This window comes from Erythrolamprus reginae, chromosome 2, assembly GCF_031021105.1.
Source record: "Erythrolamprus reginae isolate rEryReg1 chromosome 2, rEryReg1.hap1, whole genome shotgun sequence".
Lineage (NCBI taxonomy): Eukaryota > Metazoa > Chordata > Lepidosauria > Squamata > Dipsadidae > Erythrolamprus > Erythrolamprus reginae.
The window spans coordinates 177,202,243-177,214,742 of NC_091951.1; the positions used below are offsets into that span (position 1 = coordinate 177,202,243).

At 50.5% G+C, this 12,500-nt stretch overlaps 1 protein-coding gene across 1 annotated transcript in view; it reads left to right on the plus strand.

Annotated features, from left to right (window-relative positions):
* LOC139161420 (transmembrane protease serine 12-like) overlaps window positions 1-12,500 on the plus strand; it is a 46,211-nt gene that overhangs the window by 31,645 nt on the left and 2,066 nt on the right. The window contains exon 4 of the mRNA XM_070740518.1: window positions 2,775-2,917. Within this exon, the coding sequence (XP_070596619.1) occupies window positions 2,775-2,917 (143 nt within the window). The remainder of the gene's footprint in view (window positions 1-2,774; window positions 2,918-12,500) is intronic.

Below are 12,500 nucleotides of genomic sequence, written 5' to 3' on the forward strand. Positions count from 1 at the left end.
GTTTTCCCACATTGTGGCCATGCTCACTCTCCCCCGTGAGGTGCTGCTAGTGCCCCTGCTGTGTTGGCGACTGTATCCTCCTCCTTCTCCGCGTGCCACCACTGAGCACTCCAATTGCTGTTGGAACTCTGCCACTGGTGCGTCCACGAGTGCACGCTTGTACTCTTGCATTCTGTGCTCCCGCTCGAGTGCTGGGATCAAGGAGGTGATGTTGTCCTTATAACAGGGATCCAGCAGGGTGGCCACCCAGAAACTGGCAGAGGTGATGATGCGGGCTACCCTGGGGTCATTGCACAGGCACTGGAGCATGTAGTGGCTCATGTGAGCCAGGCTGCCCTGAGTCAAGGTGATGTTTTCAGCAACAGGTCTCTCCTCCTCCTCTTCCTCCTGTTCCTCCCTCCAGCCACACTCCATTGATGTCCGTGAGCTGCACTGGGGGCTGCCCTGCTGCAAGTCCTCCTCCTCCTCCCCCCCAAAACTCTACGCTGGCTGGACAGCGGAGTACCTGGCTGCTTTTGGCCCAGCGACCCACCTTGCGAGCCACAGCTGTGCCCCCCTGATGCCTGGGAAAATGGGCCTTCCTCCTCTTCCTCCTCCTCTTCCTCCTCTGCTTCCTCCTGTGCCACTTCCTCCGGAATGGCCTGAAGGGTTTTATCCAGTAGGCAAAGGATGAGGATGGTAGCACTGACGATGGAATTATCAGCACTGACCATATCAGTGGCATACTGGAAGCACTGCAGCACAGCACAAATGTCACTCATGGAGGCCCACTCATTGGTGGTAAAGCGCTGTTGGTCTGCACTTCTACTCGCCTGGGCGTTTTGAAGCTGGAACTCCACTATTGCCTGCTGTTGCTCACACACCCTTTCAAGCATATGCAGTGTGGAATTCCACCTGGTTGACAAATCGCAGATGATGCAGTGGGTGGGAAGGCCAAAGTTCCTCTGCAGGGAAGATAGGCAAGCAGCAGCAGGGTGGGAACGGTGAAAGTGCGCGCACACCACACACATTCTATTCAGCAGCGCCGACATGTCCGGATAATTGGCCAGGAACTTCTGCACCACCAGGTTGAGCACATGCACCAGGTAAGGGATGTGCATCAGCCCCGCTCAGCCCAATGCTGCCACAAGGTTCCGCCCGTTGTTGAACACCACCTTCCCCAGTTTCAGGTTCAGCGGCAGCAACCACTCATCTGTCTGCCTCTGGATAACGGTCCATAGCTCCTGGGTGGTGTGTGGTCTTTCTCCCAAGCAGATAAGTTTCAGCACTGCCTGTTACCAGGGAGGGGCTATATGTTTTTTCTGTTGGATCACCCTGGTATATTGAAGGAACGTCACAGCTCCTTTTTGCCTCTAGGCCCAACCCAGGGCCATTTCATGGCAGTTAATGTATTCATAGCTGACAAACTATATTCTGTATGTATAACTATATTCTGTGTTTGTCGGCTATGAATAAATTAACTGCCTTGAAATAGCCCTGAGTTGGGCCTAGCGGCAAAAAGGAGCTGTGATGTTCCTTCAATATACCAGGGTGATCCAACAGAAAAAACAAGGCAGAAGCCCCAGGATCAAATCCCAGTAAGGGTATAGCTAGCTGATGAGGCCAGAACAAGGCCTGTAGGTTTCAGAGATTTCTGGTGATGTTTCGACGAGGTCCCACTCGTCATCTTCAGGCTGGTGCTTTTGTTCTTGTGCTAGGGTGAACACTTGTTTCTGAAGTGCAGTGTTGAAACCCCCTTTTCCTCATCTATAGATACAATGCTACCAACACATGGATATCTCATAATTGCTAACTATTGCAAGTTGTTACTTACATCATAGAATCAACAGATTCTGTAAAACTATGAATTTGTGTAACTATAAAATTTGCATGTTTATAAATAACAAATGGTTCCTCATTTCTTTGCTTTGGTTGTAACCCTATACAGTGTTCCCTTGACTTTCGCGGGGGATACGTTCCAAGACTGCCCGCGAAAGTCAAATTTCCACAAAGTAGAGGTGCTCCCTTTCTTTCCTTCCTTTCTCCCCCTCTCCTCCATTCCTGGTTTTACTTACCCCCAAAATCTGCATGGGCAACAGGGCGGCAAGCAGGGGGCTTTGCTGCGCTCACTGCAGCGGCTGTGGCGGGTGGCAGTAAGGCTCGGCTTTAATTGGAGCGTACCAATGCTCCAAGAATTAAAGGGGAGGGATCAGAAGGCTGGGGCGGAAGCGGAGCTTTTATTTAAAGAAGCAGGACTGGGGGGGAGGGGGGAGGAGGAGAGTAAAATGCACAGTATTGTACATCGGTCAGCTCCAAAAAACCCTTGGTTTTGCAAAAAAAAGTATGGAGTATTTTTCTAATAATATTTTTTGTAAAACCGTGGTATAGAATTTTCATGAATGTCAGACCTGCGAAAGTCAAGGGAACACTGTACAGTATATTGATATTAGATTTTGCACTTTCTGTGTATGTATGAAAATTCCTGGGTTATGGAGTATTGTTCAAACATGGATTTCTGAATTAAAAGCTATATACTACAAGATATAATGAGACATATTCAAGGATAAATGATATTCTCCCAATGTTGCAGTTTTAATCTGCCGACAGTAGCTGGCAATTAGAATTTGGCACATCTCTAAACATAAACATTGTGGTAATTAATATAGGTCCTCCCTATTGCATAGAATAAGTGGACTGTAGTATTAGCATTAGATCAAGAACTGCCAATTCAGCAATTTTACATAGTTATTGCAGATTAGAAATAAATAAACTTAAAGCTATTGTTTTCCTTACAGGTAAAGCCAGCGCAATATTGCAAGAAGCTCAGCTAAAAATATTTTCACAAGCCGAGTGCAATCAGCGTGACTGGCATGCAGGAAAAATACCAGATACTGCTTTCTGTGCTGGCTCTGAAACTGGAACTGTTGATACTTGTCAGGTAAATGGACATAGATCTATCTCAAATTACATTTAATTAATATCGAGTTAGTTTTACTAGATTAACAATTTACAGATGCACTACAGCAGATAGGAAATTTCAGAAAATAAAATAAAAAAAGATGCAATTTTAGAATTTTATATTTAGGGTATCTGTGAATTGAGATAAAAGATCAATTACTACTCCTTTTGCTATTTTAGAGTCCAGCCAAATAATGCTTTCATTGTAATATAATCAGAGAGATTTAAATTATTGTATTTTTTGGTGTATAAGATGCACCGGTTTATAATACGCACCTAGATTTTAGAGGAGGAAAACAAGGAAAAAAGCATTCTGAACCAAATGGTGTAGTACTATATTGTTTAAAACCATGTATACTTTTTAAAACCATGTACACCTTTTACAAACTTCAAACTTGATAGCTTTAAGATTTATGGACTTCAACTCCCAGAATTTCTCCACCAGCCATGCTAGCTCAGAAATGGGAGGTGAAGTCCACAAGCCTTAAACTTGCCAGGTTTTAGGACCATTGTACTCCTAACCTCTAACTCAGGTACAGTAATACCTCGTCTTACGAACTTAATTGGTTCCCGGAGGTTCGTAAGGCGAAAAGTTCGTAAGACAAAACATTGTTGCCCATAGGAAATAATGTAAAATGAATTAATGCGTGCAAGAAAAAAAACGCAAAAAAACGCCACCGCCCAGGTGTCACCTTTTGAAACAGCCGGGCGCTTCTCAGCGTTTTCCCAATGCCAAACCTGGAAGTTCGGCAAAAGTTTGGGTTCGGGTGGCCGCCGAGAAGCCCCGCCGCCTGGCTGTCACCTTTTAAAATAGCCGGGGGGCTTCTCACATCCTCCCAAACCCGAACACCAAACCCGAACTTTTGCCGAACTTCCAGGTTCGGTGTTCAGGAGGCCGCCGAGAAGCCCCGCCACCCGGCTGTCGCCTTTTGAAACAGCCGGGGGGGGGGGGTTCTCGGCATTCTCCCGAACGCCGAACTCAAAAGTTCGGCAAAAGTTCGGGGTCGGCGTTCGGGTTCAGGAGGACACTGAGAAGCCCTGCCACCCAGCTGTTAGCTTTTCAAAAGAGCCGCGGAGCTGTCGGGCCAGTCGGGAGGCTGGAAAGGAGGTGGGGAATCCCAATAGGGAATTCCATGGGCGGAGCTTTGAGGTCACAAAGATGTCCTTCCTGGCCAGCGACAGACGGGCGGCGGGGCTTCTTGGTGGCCTCCTAAACGCCGAACCCAGAGGTTCGGCAAAAATTCGGGTTTGGCGTTCGGGTTTGGGAGAACGCCGAGAAGCCCCCCGGCTGTTTCAAAAAGCGACAGCCAGGCGGCGGGGCTTCTCTGCGGCCACCCGAACCCGAACTTTTGCCGAACGTCCGGGTTCGGCATTCGGGTTCGTAAGATGGAAAAAGTTCGGAAGAAGAGGCAAAAAAATTCCGAACCCCGGGTTCGTATCTCGGATTGTTCGTATGGCGAGGGGTTCATATCACGAGGTACCCCTGTATCTTCAAACCTGACAGTTTTAAGATTTGTGGACTTCAACTCCCAGAATTCCTCCATCAGTCATGCCAGACTCGGCTCTCCTCCTAGTTCTCTCCCCCCATACCCACCCACCCCATGGTTCAGATTGACACCCCCTTCTGCTCTAGCTGGATTTGGAGCTGACATCGTTCTGCAACTGCATGACAGCTCCAGGCTCTGAAGACATAGCAACCAGGAGTGGGAAGCCAAGCCCAACTGAGGAAGTGTGAGTTTGGCTGGGGGTGGCTAGCTTTCTATCAGGTTCTTTTCTTTTAGAGAGAGAGAAAAGGGGGTGGGTGAATAACTAGCTTCTCTAGAGAAAGAAATGTGTATCTCCCATCAGTTTCAATGTAATTCTGTCTTTCTTTCTGTCTTTACACTGCAATTGATGGGAGATACACATTTCTTTCTCTAGAGAAGCTTGTTATTCGCCCACCCCCTTTTCTCTCTCTCTCTCTCTCTCTTTAAAAGAAAAGAACCAGGTGGAAAGCTAGCCATCCCCATCTGAACTCACACCACAGCCGATCCCAGGTGCATAGCCTTCCTTGGATCTTCCTTACATTGCAAGTAGAGCAATGGAAAAAATCTTGCCTAGACTTAAGGCTTGGAAAACATTCTTCTCTGCAGAGAGCAACAGTGAAAGAGCTTGCAAGCGGGTAAAAGCTGGGAACATTGTTAGCACCTGGTTAGGGCTGAAAGAAACTTACTCAAAGCAAGTTAGAGTAATGAAACAAACCCTGCAAAGACTTAGGGCTTGAAAACATTCTTCACAGAGAGTAACAATGAAAGAGCTTGGGTACATTAATAGCACCTGGTTAGGGCTGGAAAGAAATATCTGGAGCAAATAAAGCAATGACCCCCCCCCCACACACACACACACAAAGAGAGGGTTTGGAATAAATTCTTAACAAAGATTAAAAATGAAAGAACTTGAAAGCTGGTAAGAGTTGGGAACATCATTAGCACCTAGTTAGGGCTGGAAAGAAACATTTGGAGCAAATAGAGAATTTAAAAAAATGAAAGGCAGGATTTGGAATACATTCTTAGCAGAGATTAACAATGAAGGAGCTTGGGAGTAGTAAGAGCTGGGAACATCCTTAGCACCTGATTAGGGCTAGAAAGAAACTTACTCAGAGCAAGTTAGAGTAATGAAAGAAAACCTGCAAAGACTTAGGGCTTGAAAACTTTCTTCACAGACAGAAACAATAAAAGAGTCTGCAAGGTAAGAGCTGGGAAGATCGTTAGCAGCTAGTTAGGGCTGGTGGGGGAAAAGCTATATTCAGTGTATAAGACGCATCCCAATTATCATCCTAATTGAGGGAGGAAAAATGTGTGTCTTATACACTGAAAAATACGGTAGTAATGACTACCATATTTTTTTTATGTATAAGACGCACCAGTGTATAAGACACACCTAGATTTTAGAGGAAGAAAACAAGGAAAAAAATATTCTTAACCAAATGGTGTAGTACTGTATTATATTGTTTAATAAAATACCAGTGTAGCAGAATACTTTTTACAACCATGTATACTTCTTAAAACTATCTACAGTGATCCCTCGATTATCGAGAGGGTTCCGTTCCAAGACCCCTCGCGATAATCAATTTTTCGCGATATAGCGGTGCGGAAGTAAAAACACCATCTGCGCATGAGCGCCCTTTTTCCATGGCCACACATGCGCAGATGGTGGAGCGACGAAAGTACGGAGGCTGGCAATGGTTGTTTTTCATGCCGGCCATCCCCCCCAGTGCCTCCGGGCTCCTCGCCGCTACCCCCCGCCCGATTCGCCCCTCTCACCGGCTTTCTTGGGGCACGAGTCCTCCTTCAGCAGCGCTTGTGGCAACGGCTTCTCGGCTTTTAGAATGCCTGCCTCCTTCCTTCCATCCCTCCCTCCTTCCCTTCCTTCCCTCCTTCCTTCCCTTCTCTCCTTCCCTCCCTCCTTCCTTCCCTTCTCTCCTTCCCTCCCTCCCTCCTTCCCTCCCTCCCTCCTTCCCTTCTCTCCTTCCCTCCCTCCTTCCCTCCTTCCTTCCCTTCTCTCATTCCCTCCTTCCCTCCTTCCTTCCCTTCTCTCCTTCCCTCCCTCCTTCCTTCCCTTCTCTCCTTCCCTCCTTCCTTCCCTTCTCTCCTTTCCTCCCTCCTTCCCTTCTCTCCTTCCCTCCTTCCTTCCTTTCGTAAAAAGCACTTAAACAATGACAGAATAAAAACCCCCAGCCCTCACCTGTGTTTGAATTTCATTCACTCAGTCATTCATTCATTCTTCTGTATGCCACTCAGTCCCAACACTTTCAACCCACAAATTACCATTTCCCATCCCCTTAATTACTGTACTGTACCTCTACCTGTACCTGTACTGTACACATTGAATAACACACTTAGTCATCCTGATAGAAATAATAACAATATTTATTTACATTTTTACATTTTTTTGGGGGGGGTTAGCATAACTAGGATAAATCGGGATCTTCTTCTATCACCATGTCTACAATGGACGCTGCAGGTGATGGTGTGACAGACCTCTTGGTTTTTGTGACAAACATAGTTATGGGCAGTTGTTGGCGCATTTTCTTTTTTTGGGCTAACATGGCTCTGTATGGTGCAAAGATGTTGTCAAGGAAGGCCTTAAATTGTATAGAGCGAGTCATGTTGGGATCCCAAAGTTCCACCATGCGTTGTACATTTGCAGCAGCTCTGTTCAGTTCTGCAAGCCGCTCAAGCGTTAGGCCAACATCTTCTTCCTCAGCTTGTTCAGCTTCCGCTTCCTCCTCTTCTTCACTCGCTGACCTGGTCAGCTCCTCCAGATCTTTGTCTCTCAGCGGTAGGCCATGCTCATCAAGCAAACCATTGACTTCCTCTGGTGTCATGTCAATGAAGCCTTCTCCACCCAGTGCCTGTGCCAGCTTCACAGAGTTCTGGACTGCAGCATCTTGAATTTCTTCGGGAGCAAATCCCTTGTAATCATGCACCACTTCTGGCCACAATTTCCTCCAGCAGGCATTCATTGTCTGTGACTTCATATCCATTAAGGCATTCTGAATGTTCTTCAGACAAGATGCAATTGTGTACTGACGCCAGTAGGCCTTCAATGTGAAGTTTTCATCAGCATCCATTGCTTCCACGATGCTTCCAAGAGAATTGCGCGTGTACAGTGCCTTAAATGCGCGGATAACACCTTGATCCATCGGCTGGATAAGCGATGTGGTGTTTGGTGGCAAGAATTTGACTTGCACCCCATCATGTTCATGTGCCAGGTCATCATGGCCTCCAGCATTGTCCATTAGGAGAAGCACTTTGAAATTAGGAGAAGCACTTTGGCAGCCAAATAAACCTGCACCTGTGGGATGAAGCACTGATGAAACCAGTCCCACGTGAGGGGTTTTGTAATCCATGCTTTAGGATTATGCATCCAGTACACTGGCAATGCATTCTTATTTCTGTTCTTGAGGGCTCTTGGATTTCGTGACTTATAAATTAGCCCTGGCTTCATCAAAAAGCCTGCTGCATTCCCACACATGATCAAAGTCACTCTATCTTTCATGGCCTTAAAGCCAGGGGCTTTGGCTTCATCTTGCATTAAGAAAGTCCGTGAAGGCATCCTCTTCCAGAACAGGCCTGTTTCGTCCATGTTGAACACCTGTTCTGGAAGGTAGCCCCCTTCTGCAATTAGGTCTTTAAACGTGCGCTGGACGAAGTTTTCGGCTGCACCTGTATCTGCTGAGGCAGCTTCTCCATGCAATGACACACTCTTCAGGCCATAGCACCGTTGAAATTTCTCAAACCACCCTTTGCTTGCTGTGAATGTGGCTGGGGCTGAAGAAGCAGAAGATGTTGATGGCTGGGGGTCTTCAGAGTCACCAGCACCTTCATCTACAGAGAATGACAGGAAAGGGAGAGAGAAGTGACTTGAATGAAAGCATACAGTCCTTCCTTCCTTCCCTCCTTCCCTCCCTCCTTCCCTCCTTCCTTCCTTCCCTCCTTCCTTCCCTCCCTCCTTCCCTCCCTCCCTCCTTCCTTCCCTCCTTCCTTCCCTCCTTCCCTCCTTCCTTCCCTCCTTCCCTCCCTCCTTCCTTCCCTCCTTCCTTAAAAAGCACTTAAATAATGACAGAATAAAAAACCCCAGCCCTCAGCTGGGTTTCCCTCATCTGCATCGCCTCCTTCTGTGTCTGCAAGACGGTTGTACAGTTGCTGCGCCTTGGTTCGTATAGTGTTCGTATCCAAAGCAATGCTCTTTTTGCGGCAGTCTTGTACCCACACGGACAAAGCAGCTTCCATCTTCATAAGGCGTTTGTTTCTAGGCGTCACCATTCTTTTTGCAGCCTTGTTGAACATTATCTGAGAAGTTTGCCTTATCTTCTTTTCGTCTTTCCGAATGTATCGCACAGTCGATTCGTTGATCCCATAATGCCGACCAACATCTACATTAGAACGTCCCGCTTTCAGCATGTCCAAAAGTTCAATTTTCTCCTTAATTGTCAGCATCCTCCTGCTCTTTTTAGCGTCGCCGCCTCCACTCCGCGTGCAACATTTAGGAGCCATCTTCCAACAAGTCTTAACAAGTTCCAACAGTTCCAAAAGTTTCAAAGCACGCTGAGCAAACAACACTGATTGGCCGAGATTTCGGCCAACCATCAATGGCAGACGTCAGTTTGGTGATGACGTGTGACATCATCGGGCGGGAAAAACCGTGGTGTAGAAAAAAACCCGCGCACGTATTTTTAATTTATTGTTTTTTGAAAAATCGCGATATAGCGTTTCGCGAAGATCGAGATCGCGAAAATCGAGGGATCACTGTATACTTTTTTAAACCATGTACAGTGGTACCTCAAGATACGAACCCCTCGTCTTACGAACAACTCGTGATACGAACCCGGGGTTCAGAAAAAATTTGCATCTTCTTACAAACTTTTTTCGAGTTACGAACGCCAAACCCGAACTTCCGGGTTCGGCGTCCGGAGGCTCCTGGGAAGCCGCCCGACTGTTTTAAAAGGTGACCGCCGGGCTGGGGGGCTTCCCAGCACCCCCCCGAACCCCGAACCCGGAAGTTCAGCAAAAGTTCGGGGTTCGGGAGGTTGCTGGGAAGCCCCCCAGCCCGGCTGTCACCTTTTAAAACAGCCGGGCGGCTTTTGAACGCCAAACCCGAACTTCCGCGTTCAGCGTTCGGCGGCTCCTGGGAAGCCGCCCGGCTGTTTTAAAAGGTGACCGCTGGGCTGGGGGGGTTTCCCAGCACCCCCCCAAACCCCGAACCCGTAAGTTCAGCAAAAGTTCGGGGTTCGGGAGGTTGCTGGGAAGCCCCCCAGCCTGGCTGTGACCTTTTAAAACAGCCAGGCGGCTTTCCAGGAGCCTCCCGAAGCCGAATGCCAAACCCGAACTTCCGCATTCGGCGTTCGGAGGCTCCTGGGAAGCCCCCCCCCCCCCCGGCTGTTTTAAAAGGTGACAGCCGGGCGGCGGGGCTTCCCAGCGTCCTCCCGAACACCGTTCGGCAAAAGTTCGGGTTCGGGAGGTCGCTGGGAACAATGGGAAGCTGAAGCCGCCGGCGGTTTGAGCCACCCTTTGCCCCACGCTGCTTTGCCCTGCCTGTTGTCTTGGGCGAAGTGCTGGGGGAAGGGAGTCAGGAAGGTCCTCCTGCTCCCCCCCCCAGCCAGGGCGGAGCACAGCTGCCGGCTTCCGCGCCGCTCACCCGCCCAGGATGCTGACCTGCTGCCTCGCAGGGAAGCCGGGCAAGAGAGATCTTCTGCCGGCCATGGGCGAGCGGCGGGGAAGCCTCTTGCAGCAGCTGCTACAGCGGAGACATTTGGGTTTTTGGCTGGGGGAGGAGACAGGAGGTCCAGCCACCCCACCCCTTCACCTTCTTCCCCAGCCAGAAACCCAAAGGTCCCCACCACAGCACCCGCTGCAGCTAAAAAGGCAAAGCCGGGCAGTTCCCCAGCCGCCGAAGGAGGCTTAACCCCGCCCCTCTGTCCCACCCATCGTCCGTATCCAGCAGAAGCTGCCACCCGAGCGCTCTTGCCCAGCGGGAGGCGAAGAACTTGGGGGGGGCTGTCGGGACACCCCCCACCCCAGCACTTTGCAGCACTTTGAATCCCGCCGGCCAAGAGCTCTCGGGCAGCAGCTTCTGCCAGACACGGGCAATGAGCGGGACAGAAGGGCGGGGAGAATCAGGAGGCTCCTTTGGTTTAGCCAGGAGAGGAGCGGCGAAGTGACTTGGAGGAATGGGAAGTCCAAACCGCCCGGTTTCAGCTTTCCATTCCTGCACGTCACTTCGCCGCTCCTTTTGGCTGGGGGGGGAGTTAGGAAGGTCCTACTTCCCCCACCCAGCCATAAACTCACAGTTTAGCCAGGAGAGGAACGGCGAAGTGACTTGGAGGAATGGGAAGTCCAAACCGCCCGGTTTCAGCTTTCCATTCCTGCACGTCACTTCGCCGCTCCTTTTGGCTGGGGGGGGGGAGTTAGGAAGGTCCTACTTCTCCCCCCCCAAAAGCTGGCGGCAGCGCAACAGAGAGGCATTCGCTTTCCTCCCGCCCGCAGCCGACTGACCGTGGGCTCCTTCCCGAGCTCGGAGAGCTTCCTGGCTTTCGTTCTTGTTGCATTTGCGAGTTTCATGCCCAGGAAGCTCTCTGAGCTCGGGATGGAGCCCACAGTCAGTCGGCTGCGGGTGGGAGGAAGGCGAATCCCCCGTGGGCTCCGTTACATCTTCCGCTGCCAGCCAGGCCATGCTGGCGGCAGCGCAACAATCGCCTTCCTCCCACCCGCAGCCGACTGACCGTGGGCTCCTTCCCGAGCTCCCTTCCTGAGCCTCCCGTTCTCTCTCCCCCCCCCCCTCGCCTCCCTGTGTTCCTAGGAGAAGTGCTGGGGATTGAGGCAAGACAGACCTTCTGCTCCTCACTAGCACTTCTCCTAGGAACACAGGGAGGCGAAGGGGTGAGGGGGCGGAGAGAGAACGGGAAGCTCAGCATTCCGTCAGCCGCAGCGCTGGCTGTCAACTTTTCTTTTTAGCACTGGGCAGGAGCTGACTTGCCTCCCCAGTGCTAAAAAGAAAAGTTGACAACCAGCGCTGCGACTGATGGAATGCTGAGCTTCCCGTTCTCTCTCCGCCCCCTCGCCCCTTCGCCTCCCTGTGTTACTAGAAGTGCTGGGGATTGAGGCAAGACAGACCTTCTGCTCCTCACCAGCACTTCTCCTAGGAACACAGGGAGGCGAAGGGGCGAGGGGGCGGAGAGAGAACGGGAAGCTCAGCATTCCGTCAGCCGCAGCGCTGGCTGTCAACTTTTCTTTTTAGCACTGGGCAGGAGCTGACTTGCCTCCCCAGTGCTAAAAAGAAAAGTTGACAACCAGCGCTGCGACTGACGGAATGCTGAGCTTCCCGTTCTCTCTCCGCCCCCTCGCCCCTTCGCCTCCCTGTGTTACTAGGAGAAGTGCTGGGGATTGAGGCAAGACAGACCTTCTGCTCCTCACCAGCACTTCTCCTAGGAACACAGGGAGGCGAAGGGGCGAGGGGGCAGAGAGAGAACGGGAAGCTCAGCATTCCGTCAGCCGCAGCGCTGGCTGTCAACTTTTCTTTTTAGCACTGGGCAGGAGCTGACTTGCCTCCCCAGTGCTAAAAAGAAAAGTTGACAGCCAGCGCTGCGACTGACGGAATGCTGAGCCTCCCGTTCTCCCCCCCCTTGCCCCTTCCGGTTTCGGCATTCGGGAGGCCGCTGGGAAGCCCCAACGCCTGGCTGTCACCTTTTCAAACAGCCGCGCGGCTTCCCAGCTGTCTCCGAACGCGGAACACCAAAGCCGAACTTCCGTGTTCGGCTTCGGGAGACAGCTGGGAAGCCGCGCGGCTGTTTTAAAAGGTGACAGCCGGCCTGGGGGGCTTCCCAGCACCCCCCCAAACCCGGGTTCGGGCTTTGGGGGGGTGCTGGGAAGCCCCCCAGGCCGGCTGTCACCTTTTAAAACAACCGCGCAGCTTCCCAGCAGTCGCCGAAAGCCGTTTTTTTGCGGGAGGTTTTTTGGTTGCACGGATTAATTGACTTTACATTGTTTGCTATGGGAAACAATGTTTCGTCTTACGAACCTTTC